We start from the raw sequence: 27671 nt of genomic DNA on the forward strand, positions 1-27671 counted from the left end.
GACGCTAATTTAATGACTTAAATATTACCTCTTTATTTATTTCTCACATTCATTGTTCTCATTCGTACAGTCCCACCCTTTCACAATAAAACAGTTTAATAAACGCAGCAAAATGTACAATAAATCCTTTGCACGGCTTGATCATTATGCAAAATATACATTTTTAAATATTACATTCATATTTTTTGCAGCCTATTTTTAGTATTTAGGCAGTGAACCCATAAAAGTTTTAGGACATCTATTTACATCTTTTGGATCCATGCTAAATATTAAATTCAAACCAAAAGTACATAATGACAACGTATAAAAAAGGAAAACCTGCTTCATTTCATCCAAACAAACAGAAAAACATTTCTGAATATTTCATCCGTCCATTTAAGTACAACTGAGTCACTGGACATCATCTACTCGAGGACACTGATTAATTAATAATCAGTCACAAGTGAACTTGATCTGCAGGGAACAGGATAAAAAATGTGATATTGTAACACCAGATTCCTTCAAGTAAACAGCCACCAGCATTAAAATAAACAAAACAACAACAACTCCACAGGAGAGCTTCCAAAACGTGAAACGTCTGTAAAGAACGGACGTTTATAGCAGACACAAAGCTTGTGAACCATCTTACCCAACTAAGAGCACACGTGTTCCTCGCTAAGCGTGGACCCGTACGCATCCATAACACGCATGATGTTACAACAAACAGTGAGGTGACACTGCGTAGAGCCTCCACCCCCCCCAGTGTCTCACATCTTATAGTCGCTCTCTGGAGGCGAGTCAGTCTGCAGCCAGCGTCTCTGTGCAAACTGAAAGTGATCCTCCATTGGAGCCGTCAACACCCAAAGTGCAGGAATTCTGATTTTTGTATTTCGGTGGATTTTTTTGCCACCAGCTTTAAAACACACGCACGCACAGCTGGAGGCGCTTTCAAATTGGTTAGAACACTGAGAAAGAAAAAAGAAGAGCGATAAGGGGCGTCGGCTCGTGTGGCTTCTTCCCGTCGGGGGAGAAGAGCAAGACGAGCGCTGAGGTTCCCGGGACGGATCCCGGGAACGACGTGCAACAGTGCAGTGCTACCCGGCTCCCAAAAAGGCCTCGCAGTGGGAGAAGAGCACAGCACCAGGAGGCCCTCTGGTCAGGTGACGCGCGCCCGCACAGCCTGCAGGGTTTGGGGGGGAGGGGGAGTCGGGATGAGCCGCCTGCAACACAAAGCAGAGGTCCTCCCGTTACATTTCCATCACGCGCGGGTTTCACGGGACTCTGGGACGAGGGCTGAGCTGCTTCAGTCAGGCAGGAAGCGTTCTGCTTTCTGATCCAATGCCACGAAGAACTAAAAACCAAGCAGGAAGTGGTGCATTTGTAGGGGGGGCGCAAATTATTTAGTGAGATGCGACTGAATTCCACTAAACTGGATGGAATATTATGAAATAGAACGAATAGAACTGTTCAAACATGGATGAATATCAATTTAACCGTTTAGAATTCTGAAGCGATGCTCCAAACAACTGTGTATGACTTTGTGAAGTATGACTTTAACAGGATCGAGTTGTTTTCTCAGTCCAGTTTTACCATTTAGGAGTATTTACAAATGAACGAGCCAGTTTGGGTTAAACCGCGACCAGGAGCGCTACAGACCTCTGTTGGCTTCACAAACAGTCGCCATATTTGATGGATTCCTTCTAGATTGGGAGGATGGACGAGCACTGTGGAGCATGCGTGCAACACGAGCACCAAGAGGACACGTGAACCTTCTGGTGGACACCATGAAAGCCTTTCTGAAATCAATGTTTAGCTTTTCTCTCCATCCTCCTTCTACGAGCTGCTTCCAGGAGAAGCCCAGTACTCTGCTGTCAGAGGCGTTGTACTGACCTGAGGTGCAGTCTGGACGTCTCCCTACCTTGTCTCAGAAGGGGTTGTCCGTAGGATGAGGAGCTCCTCCGGTGCACAACGACTCGATGTAGGCCAAGGCACTCTGCAGGGAGGTCAGACAGTAGCCTTCCTCTCCAATCAAATAGCTGAAAAACACGTGCCGATATTAGCCGAGGGGGGCGTCATCGGAGGAAACTGAGAGGCGAAACGGACACAAACCACTTCACGTTGAAACAAAGCATTACGACACACAGTCCAAACATCAGCGGGGACGACGCAGCGAGAGAACGACGTCATCACGGACACGAAGGTCTGCGGCAGATACTGAAAACGACACGACAATCGCAAACACGCCACCGACCAGCTTTGTAACGGACGCGATCCTGATCTGATCCAATAAACCATCATTTGTTGGTAACCTTTCCTCCCCAACAAAGAAAACTCTCTCACCATCTCGTCCATTCACGTCGCTCATGGCGTCCACCTCAATGTGAACAGCAAAGCAGCGTTTCAATTCGACCGAGCGCTGAAATGTTCGGGATAAGAACGTGAACACCAGGCTTCTTCGTCATTGCTTAGTTGATGTACTGTTCAAAGGCTTGTTGCTACTTTGGTAACTTTGGGAGATGGAATCTCTGACAGCTGACTCGACGCATCACTTCAGAGACCCGACCGTCCGACTGGCTCCTCCAGCGGCCTTCACTCAAACACCACGTGGGACTCGATGTGTAAAACCCAAATGCCCCGACGTTCCTTCGCCACTGCCCGTCTGTCCGGACGGGCTTCAGGACGTAGGGTTCCTGTGGCGGTGAGTAGACCCGTCTGGTCTGCAGACCCTCAACGGAAGACCACCGGCCCCCCCCTCGCTGCATCTAGACCCCGCACCTCACCAAGAAGATAAACACAAACTTGTCACGCGCAAACTGTGTGGCATTAATATACTGGAGCGGAATGAAGGCCTTTTTAATTCTGAAGCACTGTTTCTGTTCCCATCGCACTTCTTTTCATCACTTTCACCATTACGTTGGTTCCCCGTGGTGCACGTGTGCCATTAAAGCCAGCAGAGAATAATATTGTGATAATATCTCGAGGTCCTTTGGGTGTGTCCCCCCCTCCCCCCACAGTCTCTGTACAGGACCATCCAGGAACGTCATTCCTTCAACATGTCATTGCACCACGTTTTCCCCTCCATGGCGAGGACTCACCCTTCGTGAATGAACTCCTCCAGAGCGGCGCATTCAGACACCAGCTGAGGACACTGGCACCGCAGAGCCACGAAAGACAGGATGGGCAGCAGGTCGTCGGCCCCGCTGGCAGACACAACGGAGTGCAAAAGTAAACAAGTCGTAAATAGTGCGATGGCCAAATGAAATGATGCTCTTAATGGGGTGCGTGTTCCTGATAAAGCTCCCCCTCGCCCTTCTCTCTCCCTCCCTCCCTGAGATCAGTTGGGAGGACGAATTGCGGCCCTGGAGATGACGACGGGCTGATAGCGTTCTCTCTCTCTCTGTGTGTGCAGACAGCGACCGCTTTGTTTATCAGGACTCACACGCAACGGATAACTGCTGGCTTGCGTGAGAAGGCGGCCTGCCGGCCCTCGACTGACCCCGGCCGCCTGCAACTGGATACTCGCCTGCTGCAGAGTTCTGGAAGGTGTGGACCAGTGTTCATTTTGGCAGCTATTTTTGATTTAGTCTTTAGACGAAAAATGCACATTAGTTTTAGTCACATTTACTCTACAACTTGTCTTAAACTGCATAATTGTCCAGCTTGCAGTACTTGGTTGTCCCTCCTATAGGACAGGCCTATAGATGTCCCTCCTAGGACAGGCCTATAGATGTCCCTCCTAGGACAGGCCTATAGATGTCCCTCCTAGGACAGGCCTATAGATGTCCCTCCTAGGACAGGCCTATAGCAGGTCAGCAAACGTTTTGACTCTTGAACAAATGGTTGAAGTGTTTGTGTGAGCTGATATAAATCACATGTGAATCATTACATGAAAGGATTTGGATTCTAACAAATAGCAAAGCATTTATTTGCAAGGCAATTTAACAAATTGGCAAAGGTGTAACAACTTGATGAGGACCAGGGACCTAAACGCAACACTTTGTTGTCTTTGTCGGTTTACTTGCGATGCTTTTGACACTTCATGCTCCTTTATTGTTTCCACTGTCCCAACAAACGAGACCTTAACGTCCTACAATCGCTGCACTACATTATTTTCTTGGCTTCAGAACCTGCAATGAGTTTATTACGTTAGACGCGTTTGTGACGGAGCGTCTCATCCAGCGAGGAAACGCTGCCTGCCGTCGCCAGAGAACAGAGCAGAAAGGTCCGACGGTCTTTAAACGCGTCTTCATGTTTCTGTGAAGCAGCGCGGCTTCAGCCTGCTAACAGGCAGCTAACAGGCAGCTAACCCGAGACAGCTGAGCTAAACTAACGAAGCCACGTTCAAACTCGCCCAAGCGTAAAACATTCGTCGCGGTCCGTAGTCGGTGAAGAACCACCGCTGCACCGATGCGAGCGTTCTGGGTTCGTGGATGACGTCATCATGGCGCGTTAACATCGGCGTACTTTGCCGGTCTGTTGTCTGTCAGCTGCGTGCGAATTTAGGGGGGAAAAGTATCGTGACTTTGTCAACCACCAACATGTTTGTCTCGTTAACGAAAGTTAGAATAGATTTAGTCAGTTTTTATTTTTTAAGATCGTTTTCATCACGTCTTAGTCATGGAAAAAAGGTTCGCTAACGAAAAATTTCCTGTGTTACGATCTTGTGAGTTCACCACTTCCAAGTGCTCTCGTCCCGCGTGGGTCCTGATCTCAGAGGGAAGATTGGGCTCCATTGTGGGTTTGCAAAAGCATTCCAATTCAGTGGATGCCAAAAAGCAGCAGAGACGCAGGGGGTGGGGAGGGGGCTTCTTAATTAACAATACGCCGCGGAAAGTGGTGACCAGTTTAGCTGCACAATGGCAGAGAGAAAAGAAAAGGACCTGGACAAAAGCTCCGGAGAGAACAAACAAGCTCCGGCTGGTTGGAGACAATGAGCAGAAGAAAATAGGAACGCCGGTGAATGAAGAGTAAAGGAGGGCAGCGGGTTCACTATGTGGACTACAGGGAAATATGCATCGTTAACACGAGACACAATAATCCCTGCTGGCATCTGCAGGCCGGGAACACGGCAGAACATTTGATCCCGAGTCCGGTCGGGATCAAAACACACGTTGTGCGTCATAGAAAGCAAACGTGTGTTCAGATGGATGACAAAAAAAACAGCCACTTATCGGCTGGCAGCGAGCGGCAATAAAGGGGAAGGGAAGTACACCTTCTACATTTGCGCTTAAGTGGCCATCGGCTACATCGCGGTGTCGGGGAATGAGCTTCTAGTGTCACGAGTTTCTAACGGAAAAGAAACCGGCTGACGAAAATACCGGCAGCCGGTGAGACGTCGGACGCGAACGACCTTCCCCGAGTCCACAATGAAAAACAGAACAAATGAACCTCGCGTGTTTCGGCCCCGTTTGACTCAAAAACAAACGATCCGGTTCTCATTCCGTGACACTGCGCGTTGTGGCCAATTCGTATGTATAATTTTCCAGGTCCACACTACAAACAGGAACCCGTCAACGTCACGACGTCTCGCTTTACTTTGCTCCTCCGAGCTTTGGAGGAGAGCAGCGCCCCGGTCAACTCGTCTGCTCTGCCGTCGCCGATCACGTGTCCCGAACGCGAGGAGACAGATATGGAGCAGGAGACGGAACGAGAGCGAACGGAGGAAGGGGAAGCTATCAGATAACGCTAGTGAGGAGGACCGAGATTTGTTAAGCGATACTCTGCTGTTCAGACACACACACACACGAGAAAACCCTCGGGTGATGTTGGTGACATAATCTACAGCCCTATTAAGACACTAACACTAACTTTTAAAAGCGTCTCCAGGCCGACAACCCGGCCGTGCGCTTTTGGTTGCAAAGACGTGGTTAGCAATTTGTCTCGCTTTAGCATAAGACACTAACGGTCTTAATAATGAGGGGTGGGGGGGGTTCAAGGCATCCAAGGGAGGGAGCCGGCGCGGTGAAGGAAGGATTCAGTATTTACACGATTGTACAAACACAAAGTTTCTGCTTAGATCAGGAACAGCTGGTCTTTGAAAGCTTCAAAGTAACCATTTGCAGCAAATTTAGATTACGTGCAGGATAATTCAAGGGCGGCACAGCGGCCCCCGCGGGATGAGGAGCCCCGGATGATGTGAAGACACCACAAGACGACGCACATTAAAACGCACAGAGGAAAATACTTTGTCCTGCCGATTTAAACACGGAGTACACGACACACCGCGCGTGCAGCACAATGAGTGCTGCAGCCTACTGAGCCTTTGTGCGACTCTGACTCCAACTCATCTTCCCACAGCCCCCCCGTGGGGCCCGGGGTCTGTTCCAAGCCCAGACAGGACGACCCACTTTAGGCCTGGAAGAGGAACTCTATGGGGGGGGGGTGCCGGCCTTAACCGGGCACTGATGAGACCCGACAGGCAGCTAACGAGGCCTGAAGTGATGTTTGCGTACTTCCAGGGGCCGTCAAAAGGATAAAACAACCCGACAGTCCTTCACCGTTTGCACTGATGCATTGTGTCACTTTAAAATGTCCGTTTTTTTATTTCCCCACCAAGAATTGCCCAGTGAGTGATTTCATATTTGCTGCAGTGGTGCCAAATACTGAAACCCCAGAGGTGTGATTTACTCACATGGCGGCTATTTTTTGGGGCGAGTCCACCTCGTGTAGGCACCTGTAATCCTCCGCGCAGGCACAGATCAGCCGCAATGTCCGAACTGTAACAGAGCATCAGCAGAAAGGAAGAAATATCAAACCTCCAAACAGCTCAGATATCTACAAAGTGGATACGAAGCTCGCATCGCCACTGCTAGGCCTAAAAATCAGCCGGAAATTTAAAATGCAGTCAAACTAGATACAGTCAACACAAGGTGCATTGAAGTCAATTCTTAGAAGTAATAATAAATGTAATGCTTCGTTGGATAACAGCAGACTGATCTCACATGACTCCTACAACACGTATGGAACAACAAAATATTAGTTTACACCAGAGTAAGAAAGATGGTGATTGAGGCAATTTCTCTGAGATTACTTGCAGTACCTGTTAAACACATTTTCTATGTCCAAACTCCTGACAGGTACTGTGCAGTAATCTGCTCTTGACGGAGCCCAATGATCTTCGTATCTACTGTAGCGAGCAGTAGCAACAGGTCCAAAACCATCACCAAGCAAACAATCACACTTCAAGAATGTAAAACAGTCTACAACTAAATGACTTGAAACAAATGAAATGAAATGAAACAAGCCTCTTGACTTACCGACAACAGAACAGACCACTGAGCATCAACAATCGGGACTCACCGATGCACTCCAGCTTCCTCTGCGGACAGCAGTCTTTGACGAGAAGCTTGAGCTCCTGAACGGCGGACTCGTAGGGGTAGGAACCCTGCAGTGCGTCGGGGTCACCGGGGAACAGTTTCAACGGGACGCCGACTTCCGCCGGCGAGGCATCCCGGTACCGCTTCATGCTCGCCTCGAAGGCCTGCTCCCGCTCCCTGTGGACCCTCCTGGGGAGCGAGGACACGAGGGCATCAGACGGGGGAGACGCACGGCGCTTAACACGCAGTCGTCGCTACACATTTTAAGCAGTGTGTGGACTTTAAGAAAAAACAAACACATTTAAACTTAAAATAAGAGGTGGTGGTGCATTGGTTTAATTTTTAAGTGACTTTGGTCAAAGTATTACAACCTGGAAAAAGTGTGTCACTGCTGCCCGCTCGTGCATTGAGTTTTATTAAGAAAAAGCAACTGGCAGTTTAAATCTATGAGATTATTGTGGTGGAGGTCAATGCGATAAAATACTTTTAACGCAGTTAACGTAACTTTGTTCACCCTCCGGTGTGCGCTGACCCCTGACCCCTAAAACCGCAGCGTCAGTTAGATGGGAGAGGCGGTGGTTGAAGATGGGAGCTTTTCGCATCGGAAGTGAAACAGACGGCTACTTCCATCTCAACATCTAACCGCTGTGACGGCGTCCTCAACAAGACAGCGGTGTGGAAACGCCCTGCTAAACGTGGGGAGACCGTTGGCACATCGAACGCAGCCGGTAAGTGATGGAGAGTTGAGCGCAAAGTGCACGAGGACAACAGGAAGAGTCGCTAGTTCAACATGTTCCACCTCCAAGACGATCACATGTGTAGTTCAGTGTTCTTGGCCAATTATATTAATTGCTAATTTGCATTCAAATGAATACTGGAAATGAGCTAATATATGTTTGCGCGTGTGGTTTTCCTGCAGTGATAAATCATGCCACATCGGTGGATGGTATTGTAATAATAGGTCTCGTGGAAAAGGAAGAGGAACGTGTACATTTAGTAGAAGTCAGTAATGGACAAACTCACAACTTTGCAAAACAACTGATCTTTTCAAAGACTTGGGAGCGTGTCGAGAATCAAACCAGCACCACAATGGGAAGAGGATGACAGGACTGGAGTCGCAGTGCCACACGCTGGTCACGACCCACACTGTGTTCTTACGCAATAATCTATGCAAACATCGCTTAATACATTAGATGAAAAAAAGCTGCCTTAACTTTGAATGCCATGAACCTATCAATACTTTAACTAAAGCCAATTAATGTACTTTGACATTACATAGTTCTAAGATGGCGCCGCGGTTGGCTGCCTCGGTGCGATGGTGCCGTTTGTTTTTCGTTGTTAATTCTGATTCCCAGAACTCTTTCTCCAGAGACGAGCTCAAGAACATCCAGGGAGAACAACTCCAGCGGAGTTCCATCCAACCTTTCTTCTGTCTTCTGGTGGAACTACTGGACATTGTCGTCAAAGGTGTGCTCACCTTTACTCACGCGGTGAGACGCCGTGGGAGAGGCCAACGGGCTCCTTCTTCCCCCTTCGTTCTCGCACACCGCTGCCGGGCATCTTTCTCTCCGTACGCGCGCAACAAACAGGACGAACTTCAGCTGCTGGTGAGGAGAGACAGAGACTTTCCTACATCCTCCGTTTTGTGCTTCACGGAGACGTGGCTCTGTGGATCGATTCCGGACTCCGCGCGAGGGCTGTCAACAAATATTCTATATTCGAATGGTTGTTAAAAACAACGATGCGGGCGCGCACCTGACTACTGACTGTATAGTGCATGAATATAATAGACCAGATCGGCTACAACAGCTTCATGCACTGGTTTGATTATTTGCCGTTTTATGCCAATGAAAAGTTCTGTGTTTACAGCACTGGGAGCGGAGCGTTCAATGTCGGTACGGTAAAACTTAAATTAACGTTGAGAATATTTGTTTCAATCACTGAATGAAGCCTGCCATATTCGGGACAAGAATCACGGCCTTAAATTGCTTGCACAAAACTCTTGATCAGCACTCAGCATTTGTGTATTGTTGTTGTTCATTTCTCCCCTTTGCACAGAGAGAGAGATCTGCGGTCTTGGCCATTAGTTAATTTACCTATTTTTGTGCAGGTAATATGTTAAATACGTTTCAACTTAAATAAATTACTTATACAAGTAGTTATGTCTCGTATTAACTTGTCCTGTTATTGACGTGCCTAATGCGCAACCAAATATTCGAATATATGTGCTTTTTAAAAGCAAATATTCGAATGTCATTTTTGAGTAAGGCCTCCACCATCATCCCTGTTCCCAAGAAGCCCAGGATCACAGGACTCAAGGACTACAGGCCCGTCGCCCTGACCTCTGTAGTCATGAGGTCTTTTGAACGGCTAGTCCTGACCCACCTGAAGTCCCTCACCGACCCCCTCCTGGACCCCCTGCAGTTCGCCTACAGAGCCAACAGGTCTGTGGACGACGCTGTCAACATGGCCCTCCACTACATCCTCCAGCATCTGGACTCCCCAGGAACCTACGCCAGGATCCTGTTTGTGGACTTCAGCTCTGCCTTCAACACCATCATCATCATCTGCTGCAGGACAAACTCTCCCAGCTGCACGTGCCCGACTCCACCTGCAAGTGGATCACAGACTTCCTGTCTGACAGGAAGCAGCACGTGAAGCTGGGGAAACATGTCTCAGCCTCTCGGACCATCAGCACCGGTTCCCCCCAAGGCTGCGTTCTTTCCCCTCTGCTCTTCTCCCTGTACACCAACAGCTGCACCTCCAGCCACCAGTCCGTCAAGTTCCTGAAGTTTGCGGATGACACCACCCTCATTGGACTGATCTCTGGTGGGGACGAGTCCGCCTACAGGTGGAGTCTGACCATCTGGTGTCGTGGGGCAGCCAGAACAACCTGGAGCTCAACGCTCTAAAGACAGTGGAGATGGTTGTGGATTTCCGGAGGAACAGAGCCCCACCCTCCCCCATCACCCCGTGTGACTCCCCCGTCACTATTGTGGATTCCTTCCGTTTCCTGGGCTCCATCATCACCCAGGACCTCAAGTGGGAGCTGAACATCAGCTCCATCACCAAGAAGGCTCAGCAGAGGTTGTTCTTCCTGAGGCAGCTGAAGAAACTCAAGTTGCCAAAGACGATGATGGTCCACTTCTACACGGCCATCATGGAGTCCATCCTCTGCTCCTCCATCACCGTCTGGTACGCTGCAGCCACAGCCAAGGACAAGGGCAGGGTGCAGTGTGTCCTCCGCTCTGCAGAGAGGCTGATCGGATGTAATCTGCTGTCCCTGCAGGACTTGTTCCCTTCTAGGTAGGTCTGGGCGGTACACCGGTATAAGATCTCCATACTGTTTCAATTCCTCACGTACCGCTCATACCGGTATTACGCCATAACAACTGACGTTGCTCTTCGGCAGGGGGCAGAATTTATTTTTACACGCCATCGAGGCGCGTCCAGCGGTCGGAGCTACTTGTCTTAGCTACTTGTGAGATTGAGTCAATGGTTATAACTTTATAACAACAATAACCAGCAAAAGACTCTTTAGCAGCGTAAAACACCACGACACAACAGCTTGTGACACAAACAATTTGTAACACTAATAATTGTACATTTCTCAAAATGACTTCAGAACTGCATGCTGGGTTCAGCTCACAACAAGAAGTAACTGCTGCTACATGAAAACACGGCTAGCGATACGGGAGGAACAACGAGAGACCAGAGATGGACCAACACAACTTATGCCCAAAAGAGGAGCTGAGTCTGTTTGGAGGGTTTTTGGTTTTGACGTAAGTTACGTTAGATCAGAAAGCAATTTATTGCAAATTGTGTCGAGCCTCTGGTGGCAACACTAGCAGCCGCAACAAGCAAACTAGCTAACATGCTAACAAGGCGGCCAGCGAGCGGAGAACAGCTGATTGGGTAGCTGGCGGTCCTTTTCGGGGTCAATGAATTAATGTGTTTACTTGACAAAGCAATACCGTCACATACCGGGATACCGTCTGAATCTTTCTAAATACCACGTTATGGATTTTAGGCCATACCGCACAGCCCTACTCCCAGGACCCCGAAGCGAGCCACAAAGAGCTTAACCGACCCCTCTCACCACGGACAGAACCGGTTTGTGTCTCTTCCATCTGGCAGGAGGCTGAGGTCCATCAGGACTAAGACCTCCCGCCACTCAAACAGTTTCTTCCCGTCGGCAGTCGGGCTCATCAACAGAGCCGGTCCCCCACTGGCTGACTCTGACATTCCACCGGTCACTCCCTTCATACCCCACATGCACACACACACTTGTCACGTTCTGTTCTCTGGTGCACCTTATTTCTAACTTTTTAAAACTTTTATTTTTAATTTAAATTCCTCTTGCACCACGTTGTCTTGTAATCATTGTCTTACTCTCTGATGTTGTGCACCAACCACCATTCAAATTCCTCATGTCTGATATAATTTGGTAATAAATGTTCCGGATTCCTGATAATATAAACCATATAGTTTGAGATTAAATTCCTCTCTACTGCCAGTCACTGACTTGAGCTTATTTGAATTTACGTTAAATTAATTTACGTTAAGTTGGCTATTACTATTTACAGCAGATGGAACAAAGCTGACACGAAGTGGAGCTGATTGGCTGTTGCCCTGCGGACACGTAGTAACTATTCACTGTGTAACATCATTAACTACTATTCACTGTGTAACATCATTAACTACTATTCACTGTGTAACGTCATTAACTACTATTCACTGTGTAACGTCATTAACTACTATTCACTGTGTAACGTCATTAACTACTATTCACTGTGTAACGTCATTAACTACTATTCACTGTGTAACGTCATTAACTACTATTCACTGTGTAACGTCATTAACTACTATTCACTGTGTAACAACATTAACTACTATTCACTGTGTAACGTCATTAACTACTATTCACTGTGTAACGTCATTAACTACTATTCACTGTGTAACGTCATTAACTACTATTCACTGTGTAACGTCATTAACTACTATTCACTGTGTAACGTCATTAACTACTATTCACTGTGTAACGTCATTAACTACTATTCACTGTGTAACGTCATTAACTACTATTCACTGTGTAACGTCATTAACTACTATTCACTGTGTAACGTCATTAACTACTATTCACTGTGTAACAACATTAACTACTATTCACTGTGTAACAACATTAACTACTATTCACTGTGTAACGTCATTAACTACTATTCACTGTGTAACGTCATTAACTACTATTCACTGTGTAACGTCATTAACTACTATTCACTGTGTAACAACATTAACTACTATTCACTGTGTAACAACATTAACTACTATTTACTGTGTAACGTCATTAACTACTATTCACCGTGTAACATCATTAACTACTATTCACCGTGTAACATCATTAACTACTATTCACCGTGTAACGTCATTAACTACTATTCACCGTGTAACGTCATTAACTACTATTCACCGTGTAACGTCATTAACTACTATTCACTGTGTAACATCATTAACTACTATTCACTGTGTAACGTCATTAACTACTATTCACTGTGTAACATCATTAACTACTATTCACTGTGTAACATCATTAACTACTATTCACTGTGTAACATCATTAACTACTATTCACTGTGTAACATCATTAACTACTATTCACTGTGTAACATCATTAACTACTATTCACTGTGTAACGTCATTAACTACTATTCACTGTGTAACGTCATTAACTACTATTCACTGTGTAACGTCATTAACTACTATTCACTGTGTAACGTCATTAACTACTATTCACTGTGTAACGTCATTAACTACTATTCACTGTGTAACGTCATTAACTACTATTCACTGTGTAACAACATTAACTACTATTCACTGTGTAACAACATTAACTACTATTTACTGTGTAACGTCATTAACTACTATTCACCGTGTAACATCATTAACTACTATTCACCGTGTAACATCATTAACTACTATTCACCGTGTAACGTCATTAACTACTATTCACCGTGTAACGTCATTAACTACTATTCACCGTGTAACGTCATTAACTACTATTCACTGTGTAACATCATTAACTACTATTCACTGTGTAACGTCATTAACTACTATTCACTGTGTAACATCATTAACTACTATTCACTGTGTAACATCATTAACTACTATTCACTGTGTAACATCATTAACTACTATTCACTGTGTAACATCATTAACTACTATTCACTGTGTAACATCATTAACTACTATTCACTGTGTAACGTCATTAACTACTATTCACTGTGTAACGTCATTAACTACTATTCACTGTGTAACGTCATTAACTACTATTCACTGTGTAACGTCATTAACTACTATTCACTGTGTAACGTCATTAACTACTATTCACTGTGTAACGTCATTAACTACTATTCACTGTGTAACAACATTAACTACTATTCACTGTGTAACGTCATTAACTACTATTCACTGTGTAACATCATTAACTACTATTCACCGTGTAACGTCATTAACTACTATTCACCGTGTAACGTCATTAACTACTATTCACCGTGTAACGTCATTAACTACTATTCACTGTGTAACATCATTAACTACTATTCACTGTGTAACGTCATTAACTACTATTCACTGTGTAACATCATTAACTACTATTCACTGTGTAACATCATTAACTACTATTCACTGTGTAACATCATTAACTACTATTCACTGTGTAACATCATTAACTACTATTCACTGTGTAACATCATTAACTACTATTCACTGTGTAACATCATTAACTACTATTCACTGTGTAACGTCATTAACTACTATTCACTGTGTAACGTCATTAACTACTATTCACTGTGTAACATCATTAACTACTATTCACTGTGTAACATCATTAACTACTATTCACTGTGTAACGTCATTAACTACTATTCACCGTGTAACGTCATTAACTACTATTCACTGTGTAACGTCATTAACTACTATTCACCGTGTAACGTCATTAACTACTATTCACCGTGTAACGTCATTAACTACTATTCACTGTGTAACATCATTAACTACTATTCACTGTGTAACAACATTAACTACTATTCACTGTGTAACGTCATTAACTACTATTCACTGTGTAACGTCATTAACTACTATTCACTGTGTAACGTCATTAACTACTATTCACTGTGTAACGTCATTAACTACTATTCACTGTGTAACGTCATTAACTACTATTCACTGTGTAACGTCATTAACTACTATTCACTGTGTAACATCATTAACTACTATTCACCGTGTAACGTCATTAACTACTATTCACTGTGTAACGTCATTAACTACTATTCACCGTGTAACGTCATTAACTACTATTCACCGTGTAACGTCATTAACTACTATTCACTGTGTAACATCATTAACTACTATTCACTGTGTAACAACATTAACTACTATTCACTGTGTAACGTCATTAACTACTATTCACTGTGTAACGTCATTAACTACTATTCACTGTGTAACGTCATTAACTACTATTCACTGTGTAACGTCATTAACTACTATTACTATAAGACATGCCGAAAATCTCAGTGTCGATATTATTACTATACAAGACAAGCCTGTCGTGAAGACGATATAAATACATATTAAGTGGTTCAATTGGGCTCAACAGAACAGGGATTTGACCGGTAAGAAGCATTCCATGTCTAAGAGAACCCCTTACAGTACGAACGTCGACGTGGGCTGCAGTACCTGAACAGAACCACCAGGGCGCTCCACAACGGCGTGAAGAAGGCTTCCTCGATGCTGGCGAGGCACAGGTCTTTGGAGCTGGCTGTGTTTAGACACTCAAAGGACAGCAAACACAGTGACAGAAGCTGATCTGAAACACAGAGAAACACATCAACCAACTACTTTCATATCGTTTGTTAATTCAGCCTCAAAAGGTTTAACAGCAACAAGGACCTTCTTGCTAGTAATCTCCTCTCATCTTCAACCACTTAGCAGGGTCGGGGAGCTCCAGCAGCTCTGGGGGATCCCAAGTCCTGGGTCTCACCTACCCGGAGTGGGCTAACAATCAACAGTATAAATATCCTCACAAAAACTCTCCATCCTCATAGATCAGGCTCACCAATTGCAATGTGAATGTCTTTGACCACGGCCTTCAGGTGTTCCGTCAGCGCCCTCATCTCCAGCTCCTGCACGGTGCCTTCTTCCTGCTCTCGCTGCATTGAGGGGTCGAAGGTCAGCTCTGAGTCAGAACCGGGGTCGTCCGTGCTGCCATGGAGCGGCGCCCAGTCCAGCTGGGTCAGGAACTGCTCCAGATCCTCGAACGAGTTCTCCCGATCCACGCTCGCCTGCTCGTGAGGCTCCTCGTCGCCCTCCTCGTCGCCGTAGTCTGAATGCAGGTGGTGAGAGCGCGAGCGGGAGGGGGACAAGCCCGCGCTGAAGCTGTAGCCCCCGATGCTGCTGCCCCTGCTCGGCCTCTTCTGGGTTTCTGTGTGGTCAGATGTATGATGTATATCGGTGGTCCCCAACCACCGGGCCGCGGGATGAGCTTCCGAGTTCATTTTTATCGCAAAGATTCATGTGATTCAAAATTGTAGTGTTGGCCGGCACGAATACTGCTTTTATAAACACTAATACTATTATCAATCAATACCTTGGTTATAATTGATAGACATCTTTAACAAACAAAAGAAATAAAACTAATTAACATTGCTTTGTAATTCTTTAAATTAAGACATTTTTTAATAATAATATTTCAACACCCACACTACTGACAGCAGAAACGTTAACAACACACCAGGTATTTACCACCGTCCTATCGCCTTTCGTTTTGAACCAGGTATTGGGGGGCATCCGTAGTCCTGAACACCCATTTTTTTTGCTTGCCATTTTAAATCTGTCCTCTGGTATTCACGCAACCAGAAGATGAGAAAATCCACCAGATAGGCGCGAGCTACTGGAGCTGGCTCTTACCAGCGTGATGCAGGCTGTGGGTGCTGCAGGAAGGCCTCAGCGGCAGGGCAGCGCTGTGGGGGAGGCCTTTACTGACGATGGGGTAGAGCCGGTTGTACACCCGGTACTGGTGTTTCCTCAGCAGCTTCACCACCGGGTGGTCCGACCGGCTGTAGAACCCCGGACAAATGTTAGCTCGTCCCTCCTCTGGCCGTCATATAATCATTTGATTTTAGTGTGTGTAACAACAGAGAAACTAGACACTTCCGAACAAATGCGCATCGACAGCCGAGCAGGAAACTAATCAGTTAAAGTGGTAAAACGTTTAAATGTAACGACTAAGCTTAGTGTTGCGACTTGATAGTAAGATCGGGAGTAACTGGGTGGAAGCCAGTTAAAGCAGGTGAACTGGTCTGGATCCAGAGTTTACAGTCATGTCAGCTTGTTACATTACAGATTATAGGCACAAAAGATGCCATGTTGACGAAGACATTCATCAATGTTTCTATGCAGTTTATATTTTCTATATTCAGGATGTTCAGGGACCAAAACCCTCGAAGCTCCACAAACAGGGAAGTTCACTGATACAACAAACATCTCGTAATCAAAAGCACTTTAACCCTGTGAACACAAAAGCAGGTTTGAAAAGCCGGTTTTCTTTAAAAAAAAAAAAAAAAAACATTAGCAGAAAAGGCCAATTCATCATTAATCACAGCTGACAGATTCAACAGGTTTGGATTTAACACTCCAAGTGTGACAAACTCTTCCGTCAGGAAAGGAACCAAATTGAAGCTTATGATATTTGATAGAAATTGCTTCATTATACATGTTTCATTCAGTATTAATTAGGGCTGCATTGAGTAGTTGACGTAGTCGACGATTATAACAAATTGTCGACGCGGATTTCTATCGTTGACGCGTCGTATATTATAAAAATATTCGGGGTCTTTGTCAATACATCACAGGAAGTGCTGGAAAAAGAGGTGTCTTTTCACAGCAGCACGACTTCTCATGTTTCAGTTAGTTACCTGAGCAGGTAGGAGACGAGACCTGAAACCAACGCCTCATCCCCAGGATTCTTCCTCATGTTGGCTTTCCACAATTTGGGCCAATCCTAAAAGAGCAAAGATTAAAAAGTAATAGTAAATAACACGTTGGCTAATTTACCTATAAAACCATAAATGTTGATTCATTTTATTTTACCTGATCAACCTAAATCGGATCACGGCCACTTTTCTTTGTTTGTGAAAGAAGAAGGTTTATAAGACGCACAAAGCCGTTTGCTCCTCAGCTTGTCGTATCATCACATATTGAACACTCCAAGTTTTCTCTTCAGACCAAGTGCAACTCAAAAAGGTATCACTTTGTGTGCTGGTAACTTGTAATAAAGTCTTCCATTACTCTTGACCCAAGCATGAGGGTTCACTTACGTGGTCTTGCTCATATTCCAGGACGTTGGTGTAGAGAATACGCTGCTCCTGCTCCTCCGTGGTCATCGCGCCAGATGCTGCGAATCTCCTGTAGCGACAAACTGACCGTCAAAGATCTTCTTTGTCTTCGTCAAAGAAGATTCATGAGTATGAATATTAACGAGTCACTGATGGTGTTACGTGTCGTAAGTGAGGCGCCGCAGTATGACGCATTATTCTTTGTGCACTGATTAAGTGTAGAAAGACAACGTATGCATAATGTCCAGAGTAAGACACATATAATATATATATACAGTGATCCCTCGCCACTTCGCGGTTCATTTATCGCGGATTCGCTATTTCGCGGATTTTCATAATGCATTTTTTTTTTTTTTTGGTGCATTGTGCTCTGCATTCTGATTCGCTAAAAACTCACTCCCGAGCCGTTCATTACAGTTCTCCAACGTAATCGATGGTGGCATGTCGGTGTACAAGGATCTTTTTGCAAAGAAGAAAAAAGAGCGACAACAGCTGCCTATCACTATGTTCTTCTCCCGAACAAACACACCTGCACCGCGGGCTTCAGAAGAAGAGAACACTGCAGAGCGCAGTCAGGATGCAGCGGCCCAGTCTGAAGAGCAGTGAAACGGCCTACACGCGAGTCACTGTATTTGTATACATGTAATAGTTGCTAATTGTAAAAAAAAAAAAGTTTTCTATTTCGCGGATTTCACTTATCGCGGGTCATTTTCGGAACGTAACCCCCGCGATAAACGAGGGATTACTGTAATCAGGAATACAATATCATAATAATGGCAGATACATATTCTTTAAACTCTGTGTGTCTTCAGAGAATATTTATTTTGGCCCACGTGGTTTTGGGATTTCCATGCTGTGTCACTGAATGAAAACTACACCTCCACTACTGTTGGGCCCTGACGTCTGGTGATGTTGTTCGTGGCCAAAAAGCAAAACAGTCTTTTCTCTACCGGTTTACAAAAGTGACTAAACGCTTAGCTGGAATGTATTGAGTGCTTTGTCAGCAACAGATAACAGCACGGGCTCCTCAGGGAGCCAGAAGCACAGCATGCACACACTGGTTACAACTAACTCGTAGTGAGATTTCAGAAGAACATTATTTTTGAGGGCGACATGTATTTTAAAGCGCTTATAGAAAGAAAGCGCAAGATAGACACGGAATGACCACATTCAGTGCATTTGTCTGAGAATGGCAGCGTACCTGTTGGCCTCCTCCTGTAGCCTCAGTCTTCTCTCCTCCATCTTCCGCTGGAGCTAATTTCCCAGCAAACATTAAGGAAACTCCAAGCATTGTGGTCCTTATACTGACTAGCTCATAGTTATATATATATATATATATATATCTCAGTATTCCACAGTCAATCATTTAAATGTATTGTGTTCAGCTGTTTGCAATGACAGCACCTGTTAAATGTGTTTGAACACCTTCCCTCTGGCAGGAGGCTGCAATCCATCAGGACCAAGACCTCCGGCCCCACAAACCGCTTCCCGTCAGCAGTCGGGCTCATCAATAAAGTCCAGCCTGACCGGCTCCAACCTGCACTCCAAGCACAAGCTTTGCACATCCTTTCCGCACTTTATTTAATATACAATACACTGGATACTTTATTCTATTTTTGAACACTATTCTTGTTTTTTGCACTTTGTGACAAGAAAGATTCCTTTAACGTGCAACACACTTCGGGTCAGTTTGCTGTATGTCCGTCCCTCCACCAAGTTGATATAAAGGGGATTTAAGTGCTGGGAAAGGTTGTGTGAATAAAACATCAAACATTGCCTTATAGATAGACGTAGAGTTTAGTGAAAAGAGATTTAGTGAAAACAAAAGGATACAGCATCCTGTCTGGCTTTGGCTATGATCAGGTTCTCCATCATCTGTCGCTGGAGCGACAGCGTCTGCATTGGATGGGAGAGGAAATTAATTAACATACATACAATTCAATATACCAAAGGAAAAAGAGAGGTTATAAATATGTTAATTGTTGGCAAAGAGATAAGCATATTGTCCATAAATATGTGCCATTATGTCGTGGGCCTCCCCAGTTCCCATTGGTTATTAAAGTCACTGAAACACAATCACAATGTTACGATAAGGACAAGGCAAATACCGAGAGCCAAACTTACACAATCAACCCGCACAGGAAGACGGTCAGAAGTGACAGCTGCCACTGGGCCATAAAGAAAACCACATCCCGTCCAACGGTTTCATTTAGAAGAGCACAATAACAGCGTAGTAATTCAAAATTTAAAAAATGCTCAGTGGAGCTGAGAAGGTTTTATATTGTTTAGTAAAGCTAACGCCGGGTTAGAAAGGTCGGATTTGTATTATTATTTTGGGACGCGCCTCGTGATTTTTAAGAATCTTAAAACCCAAATGGGTTCCATGCTGTAAATAAATGGAAATCCTTCCTCGTGGTTTGTACCATTACCAACACGTCGGCTGCTTCTCGCCGGTGACTGCGCAGGCGCGACGAGCCCGCGAGAGCTAACGTCAGCTAACAGCTAACGCTGACAGCTCGCGGCGTGGATTCACAGGCGCGTGACTTTACCTTCACGAAGCTCTTCAGCGTTCTCCAGGAAGCACGGTGCTCCACTTGGCGCTGAAACATTTTCCGTATCTGAATGACAAGTTAACGTTATTTAAAAAATAAAAATAAAAAAAAAACCTCCCGACAGAACTCAGAATGGAGATTTGACTTTGAATTAGCTTAGCGTGTGAAGCCGTGGCAGTTAGCGTCGGCTAACAAAACGTCTCTCGCTACAGGTTAAACGTCGTGTCTGTCCGCTCACCATCTTGTTATCTGACTTGGAGGCAGCTAAGGACCGAAGAGACGAACGCCGGCGGCGGTGGAGAAATATCGGCTTATACAAGCGTTTGCGTTATCTTGCGTTAAAAGACCTCGCGAGGACAGAAGTGTCCCCCTCAGCACACCGCGGCGTCACTCAGGCGTCCGCCATCGGAGCGACGCGCGAGCCCGCGAAGACTGACAGCGGACCGGAAGTACCGCCGACAAATTCCAAAATAAAAAGGTACACGCAGGAAGTCGCAGAGACAACTAATGGAAAGAAACATGCGTCCAATACATGGCGTGGATGCGAAGGCCAAGTCATCTTCATCCAACATTGAGTCAGTTAGTTTTTATACATGTTTTAACGTAGTTGATTCTTCTGTTTCCAACCACTAAACCAATTTCAGAGATACTGTCCTTTCATAGTTTTTTTTTTTTTAGATCTTTCCCTCAAAACTACAAATCTCAACCCCATGGTGACGCTAAAGGAAAACTGAAGAAGTCCCCAGAATACATCTTATTGTAACAACAATCACAAAATAAACACCCCCCCATAGTCCCCCCATAAGTTTGAACTTTGACCGTCTGGTGACAGTAGAGAAAAAGTCAATAGGTTTAATCCTACTAATGTCAAAAAATACACCGGCAGTCCATCCAATTGTCGTTAGGATCCATCAATATAGAAAACAAAAAGTTGCACGTAAAATATTGATGATGCAGCGATCAATGGATGGAACCATAATCAGTCAGCAGTGTTGCAATCGTGCGACTGATGAAACCCTGAAGTTGCTGGTAAACACATCATAGTCACATGTTTCCTCGCGGGTTCACCGCTCTGCGATGTCTGTGGAATACTGAGAGCCCACACACCCTTCGTCTGGTTATGAGATCCACATTCGTATAAAAGGAGGTTGCATTGTGGGAAACCTCTGAAATGGCACAAACCTCTTTGCCCTTTTAATTCCACACACAGAGACACACACACACACACACACACACATACCAAAGACGTCTTCTGGTAGGCCTGACCAGGTGTGAGCCTCGCCAGACGAGCTTCATAGTTGGCTTTCAACTTCTGATTCAAACGTGATGCTTCTTCAATGGGGGTCAGCTGTCTGCGGCGTGCACGCACACACACACACACACACACACACACACACACACACACACACACACACACACACACACACACAAACAACGTGTCACTTAAAGGGTGTGTCACAGGCAAATAAAACAATCTCATGATGGTGTCATTGTTCTTTAGCGGCTTTCACTGCTGATTTCCCTGATATTCTCTTATCCACTTGGACAACATTGTCATAAAAAAAAGCTCATAAAACCACCAATATCTGCCACATATGGCAGCGACAAGATTCTGTTCATGTCACTTCTGAATAAACTTACTAAAAGTAGCCTCAGAAATAGTTGATTGCAAAGACGACGCAGAGAGGGAGCGACACATTTAAAACCATCACAGGTCTAAAGTGTAGAGCAGTCGGGGGTTGAAACGTGCAGGAAGGTGAAGCGGAGCTTCTCTTGTCCCTGACGCGTTGTCCACTTTTCAGAGCACTTCTGTCACCTAATGGTGCAATATTTTCTCTCCTCGATTGAAAACCAGCTCCTACTTTTTGCTCGCGTCCCGTGACTCCACGGTTTGTAGTCTCTGGAAGACTTCAGGGGGCAGGAAGGGGGAGACGTCCCCATCGCCATCCGACGGCACCCCGCGGTGACCGGCCGCTTCACCGGGAGAATCAAACAGAGGGGCTGTGAGAGAAGAGGTGAAAACAGGGGGGGGGGGGGGGAGCGGTGATTGGACAGAGCACCGAATCACGTGCCGGGGGCGGGCTCAAAAGCTAGCAGTGACTAAGCAGCGGCGCGTGCTCCCGACTGGACGCACTCACCGGCGTTTGCCGCAACGGCGGCCGGTCGCGGGGGGCTCCGCTGCGATTGGCCAGGTGAACGTGAACGGGAGGCGGCGGGGAGGTCGGGGGGCTCGCCTCTCCTCCCCACAAAGGCCTTGGATCGCTCCAGACACTGCTCTGCCAGCCTCAGCATCCGCTCCACCTCCACCACGTCCCCGTCCTCTGCGTCTGGGGGGGGGGGGACACGGAGGACAGAGCCAGTGACTCCTGCGGGGAGGGGGGGATTGATCGAACGCAGCCCTATTGAATGGAAAGGTCGTCACATGGCATCTGAGATCTGATTCGCTTCACAGTCGAATGGACTGCGGCTGATTAGTTCACTGCTCAGATTACTCATCCGGCGTGAACTGGTTCACTGAGCACAAGGAGAGAGCGCTCAGGCTTTGCTCTTATGTATCTCGCTTTTGTGATTTCATTTTATATTTAGTGAAATCACAAAAGATAAATAATATGTTAGTAAACAGTACTATTCGAACGTGTAGACACATTCAATTAAATCGTAGTTGTTGACATGCCGATGACTACTTGTGTATCTATGAACGTGCATGTGTAAATACTGCACACACACACAGTCATTCCTCAACAGTCTGGGAGCTTTATGTAATCATGTCCAGCACAACACCTGGATCCTGGGTATCCAGTTGTGCACCAACATCCGCTGCTGCTGTAATTATTACGCAGCAGTAGTTGTTCTATTGTTGCTCTGCTTGCTGCGTTGTGACTGTGACATCATTCATCCTGCTCTCGTGTCCGTGCGGATAGCGATAGCGGCAGAGGAGGATCCCTCTGAGCTTCATTGCAATTGGAAATTGATTTACTCAAATGAGCCGGCGCAGCAGAATCCGGTGCCTCCTCTCGCCTGCAGGCCGAGAGAGTCGCTCACGCCGTTATCTCCTCCAGACGGCGCCTTTCCCTCGTGTCAGCAGAGGAAACGCTCAAAGAGAAGTGACCACATCGCGCCGATCCCCGCTGCCCTTTAACTGGTTCCTCGTGACTTTTTGGACTTTTTAAGATTTTACTGCTTGTTTCTAAAACCTTTTGTGTCGTGAGCTTTGCCGACATCTACACTCTAAAAAGTGACCTCTAACATCTCTAACATCTTTTATTTGACCTTAAGGGAAAACTACATGATGTGAAGGAGAATTCATGAGCAGACAGCAAATAATAACCAGAGAATTATGATGCACGACAGTCGTTAAATGTTGTCATTCGGTTATATTTAGCTTTTTAACCGCTCAATCATTTATTATAGGCCTGGATTTGCTGTCATCTAAGTGGCGCAGGACTCCTTAGTCAACGTCTGTTTGTGGCGGTTCTATCCTCCTCCTCTAAAGACGCATCAGCCCAAATGCCACCCTAATAATAACCATAATAATAATACTTTTGTTTTTTATTGCGCTTCTCCAGGAAGACGCTTTACAATGACAGAAAAGAACAAAACCAGACAAAAAAAGAAACAATCAGATAAAATCAAACTAAATAAGTTACGTGCCGCCTGAGTGTTCGAGGCTCTCTGGCAGACATTTTGGGCCTTTTGTGAAACCTTCCCATAGATCAGCATTATATGCTGACTTTGCCAAAGGGATTTACCCACAAGACATTGCTCTGTGACCATAAAAACGAGATGACCAGTGAGATGTTAAAAACGGCAAACAAAGAGGACGGCACGTGTGCGTCCAGACGTCTAAAAATATTAAAGATGGGGAATAAAACACATGAAAGCAGTCTATTTACAAATGTATTCTTCCAATAATACATTGAAATCAGAGAGTAAAAAGTATACATACCCTCAAATGAAAATCATATTTTTCAAGTGCTGTTCCATTTACATGTCAAGCCGTTTAGCAGGTGACCTCAGCTCAGTCCCTGAGGGTTCAGGGTTCGGGGGTTTAGGGGGGACATTGGGATCGGGACGTCTTCCCTGCAGTACTCTAAGCAGCATAACACTGTAGCTTAGAAGCAGCCTGAGAATTATTGATATCGGTCTACTGCTGCGAACAGGGTCAGCCACGATTGTGAAATATCTTGAATATCTGCTCATGCAAGTAAAAAGACAAATCAATAGGACAGCCAGCAGATGTGTACTGAGGTAACAGTCCTTACATGTAAGCTCACAATGAGGACGGGTCAACTGTTACGCGTGTGGCAGAAGGCCTTCACAAGGGAAAGCTCTTTGGAGTAATCTGAAATCATGCTTTTATTCCCAGACCCAGTCCAATTAAATGCAACCTTCTTTGTTCATGTTGGCAGTTGGATTGTGGGCAGGTAGAAACTGAGAGGAAACACCGACAGACAGACCGGTGCAAGCGAAGGAGCCGTTAAGGACTATTTGGGGCAGATGGTGCTAAAGGTTAGAAACACAAACAAATATGAAACGCACCTTGTAAGAAAATAAAAATCATAAAAAAAGGCTGCAAAATCCAGTAAACACACTGAAGGGAAATTGAACACGCGGTTAGATATTCATCATAAACTTCTCTAGTCAGTTACGTCGATGCTCTGATCTTACCTTGCGAAGCAGCTTCCTCCAACAGTGAATGTGAGATGTAGTTTATCGTCCGGAGGTATTCACAGTAAGCCTCCTGCAGAGAGACCATATTACCGTATTATTATCTCTGTGCTAGATGTAATAATACAATAATATATAACACTGGAGAATACAAACAGCATCCTCCCCTGTTGGTACGTTCGACATCAGTCGAGCTGAAACAGCACATGGTTTACGAATAAATAAATACATCAAATCGACAGTAGTAAATTAAATCTGACCGAAGCAGATTTTCATACACTGCATTCAACATTTCAGGTGATTCGATAGAGACGAATGAAATGTCTCTCCTGTTATTGACACACAACAGGTTAATTCTGCATACTTGCTGTCACATGAGACATAATGGTGACATGTGAACACTGGCTCCGGTAAAACAATGTAACAGCTTATTGTGTCGCGCTATCTAATAAAATGTAACATATTACGAAAGTTAATGGCAATCTTTATAGAATGCTAATTGATACGTAAACTTACGTTACTTCTTCCTTCATGACATTAACTATCACAAACTATTTATGAAAAATGAAGCGAGAAGGGGACACATTTAGCAACAAGATGGTTTTAAACGGCTCTCTGCCGCCCCAACTCCATTAAAATTAGCCACAGCTAGCTATCGTTAGCTAACGGCGGCTAACATGCTAACGGTTCCCGCCCCCTCCGTCTGTTTACGTCGCCACAGACCGGCATCCCGCCCGGTTAAACCCTCCCGCCGGCGGCGCTCTCGTGCTGCGTAGCCGCCGGGCAGCAGCTCGCTACCTTGTGCTTGTTCTCTCCGTCCAGCTGTATTGCCACTTTGGCCATTTTCATGGCACTTTGAAGCGGCTTCGTCGCGCTGTCAGCCGTGGCCATGATTACGCTGCAACCTGTTCTTCTTCTTCTTCTTCTTCTTCTTCTTCTCCTTCTGCTGCATCGTCTTCTTCCTGTTTCGCTGTTGAAGGTTGGTAAACAAGTGTTAGAGGTGTTTGCTGCCACCTGCTGCACGGCAGCGCAATGCGATGTTACTCACGTGATTGAATGAGTTAAAAAAAACATCATCAAAAAGTACATACAGATAACACATACTACGAATGAATGAACAAATACACGTGGCTGTAAAATGTTATAGCTAATTAATAAAAATGTCTGATATTATGATGCGTGGTTGCTGTATTTGAGTCAACTTATGACCTACATTTCCACCAAATGTGATTAAGGAATTGAATGACATGATACCTGCTGGTGTGTAGCTGATGACAAGCGAGGCGTAAAAAACCCCTCCCAGTGCAAGAGCAATGAAAAGATAATAATAATAATATAAAAAACTGCAAACCTGCATTTAAAATGATGTTGTTATGGAGATATTCTGACAAATGGAACTGAAATCAATGTTCCATTTGATAAATCGAACACACAGGGTTTGTAACCAATTAAATCTAGAGACCATGGTGACTGGCTCCGCCCCCTTACTGTCAAAAAGAACAACAGCGAGCACGTAGAAAACACCTTCGAGCGCGAGACGGAGATTTGCTCACGGATGTTTGATTTACGCGCGAGCATCAACCCGATTTGCGCTCTCGAATTTTGACAGTGATTTGCCGCCATAGTTTAAGGATTCAAGTCTCTTTTGCTTCACTGGCACTAAGAAACGGCAAGAGCTAAAGCAAGCTAGCAATCAAGTTATCTTAAAACAGTAGAATCAACATCACATTTAGCAGACTAGCTTGGTTTAAAGAGAAGATACTTAGTCCGATTTCAGGTCGCCTGGATGTCTGAAGGCCTAATAGTCGAGATGCACACTGAAGCGTTCAGAGCGATAAAGGAGAAACAAGGAGAGACCAGAGATGCACCAACGCAACTTGTGCCCAAGAGAGGAGCTGAGTCTGTTTGGAGGCTCTTTTGGAAAATCCGACGTAAGTTCGATCAGAAAACGATTTCTTGCAAAGCCTCTGGTGGCAACACTAGCAGTGTGCACTACTATTCACTGTGTAACGTCATTAACTACTATTCACTGTGTAACGTGATTAACTACTATTCACTGTGTAACATCATTAACTACTATTCACTGTGTAACGTCATTAACTACTATTCACTGTGTAACGTCATTAACTACTATTCACTGTGTAACATCATTAACTACTATTCGCTGTGTAACGTCATTAACTACTATTCACTGTGTAACGTCATTAACTACTATTCACTGTGTAACATCATTAACTACTATTCACTGTGTAACATCATTAACTACTATTCGCTGTGTAACGTCATTAACTACTATTCACTGTGTAACGTCATTAACTACTATTCACTGTGTAACGTCATTAACTACTATTCACTGTGTAACGTCATTAACTACTATTCACTGTGTAACGTCATTAACTACTATTCACTGTGTAACGTCATTAACTACTATTCACCGTGTAACGTCATTAACTACTATTCACTGTGTAACGTGATTAACTACTATTCACTGTGTAACATCATTAACTACTATTCACTGTGTAACGTCATTAACTACTATTCACTGTGTAACGTCATTAACTACTATTCACTGTGTAACATCATTAACTACTATTCACTGTGTAACATCATTAACTACTATTCACTGTGTAACGTCATTAACTACTATTCACTGTGTAACATCATTAACTACTATTCACTGTGTAACGTCATTAACTACTATTCACTGTGTAACGTCATTAACTACTATTCACCGTGTAACGTCATTAACTACTATTCACTGTGTAACG

General features: G+C 44.9%; 1 protein-coding gene across 9 annotated transcripts; it reads right to left on the reverse strand.

Moving 5' to 3' along the window:
- Positions 1 to 8: 8 nt before the first annotated feature.
- On the reverse strand, positions 9 to 25867 carry LOC120812830 (VPS9 domain-containing protein 1-like). 9 transcript variants are annotated; one of them, XM_078082163.1, is made up of 17 exons: positions 25702 to 25867; positions 24904 to 24976; positions 22374 to 22562; positions 22098 to 22209; positions 21476 to 21587; positions 19517 to 19579; positions 18885 to 18937; positions 17666 to 17753; positions 17264 to 17349; positions 16257 to 16405; positions 15406 to 15771; positions 15027 to 15156; positions 7279 to 7484; positions 6611 to 6695; positions 3075 to 3179; positions 1898 to 2015; positions 9 to 1199 (listed from the first exon to the last, which is right to left on the reverse strand). In XM_078082163.1, the coding sequence occupies exons 1-16, from the start codon at positions 25792 to 25794 to the stop codon at positions 1904 to 1906; spliced, it is 2022 nt and encodes a 673-aa protein (XP_077938289.1). In that variant the 5' UTR covers positions 25795 to 25867; the 3' UTR covers positions 9 to 1199; positions 1898 to 1903. The 9 variants fall into 9 exon arrangements, with proteins under 9 accessions (XP_077938289.1, XP_077938287.1, XP_077938288.1 ...); XM_078082161.1 differs by having other exon boundaries at positions 22098 to 22236; XM_078082162.1 differs by having other exon boundaries at positions 1870 to 2015; positions 22098 to 22236.
- Between the last annotated feature and the right edge of the window lie 1804 nt (positions 25868 to 27671).

This window comes from Gasterosteus aculeatus, chromosome X (assembly GCF_964276395.1).
Source record: "Gasterosteus aculeatus chromosome X, fGasAcu3.hap1.1, whole genome shotgun sequence".
NCBI classification, from domain to species: domain Eukaryota; kingdom Metazoa; phylum Chordata; class Actinopteri; order Perciformes; family Gasterosteidae; genus Gasterosteus; species Gasterosteus aculeatus.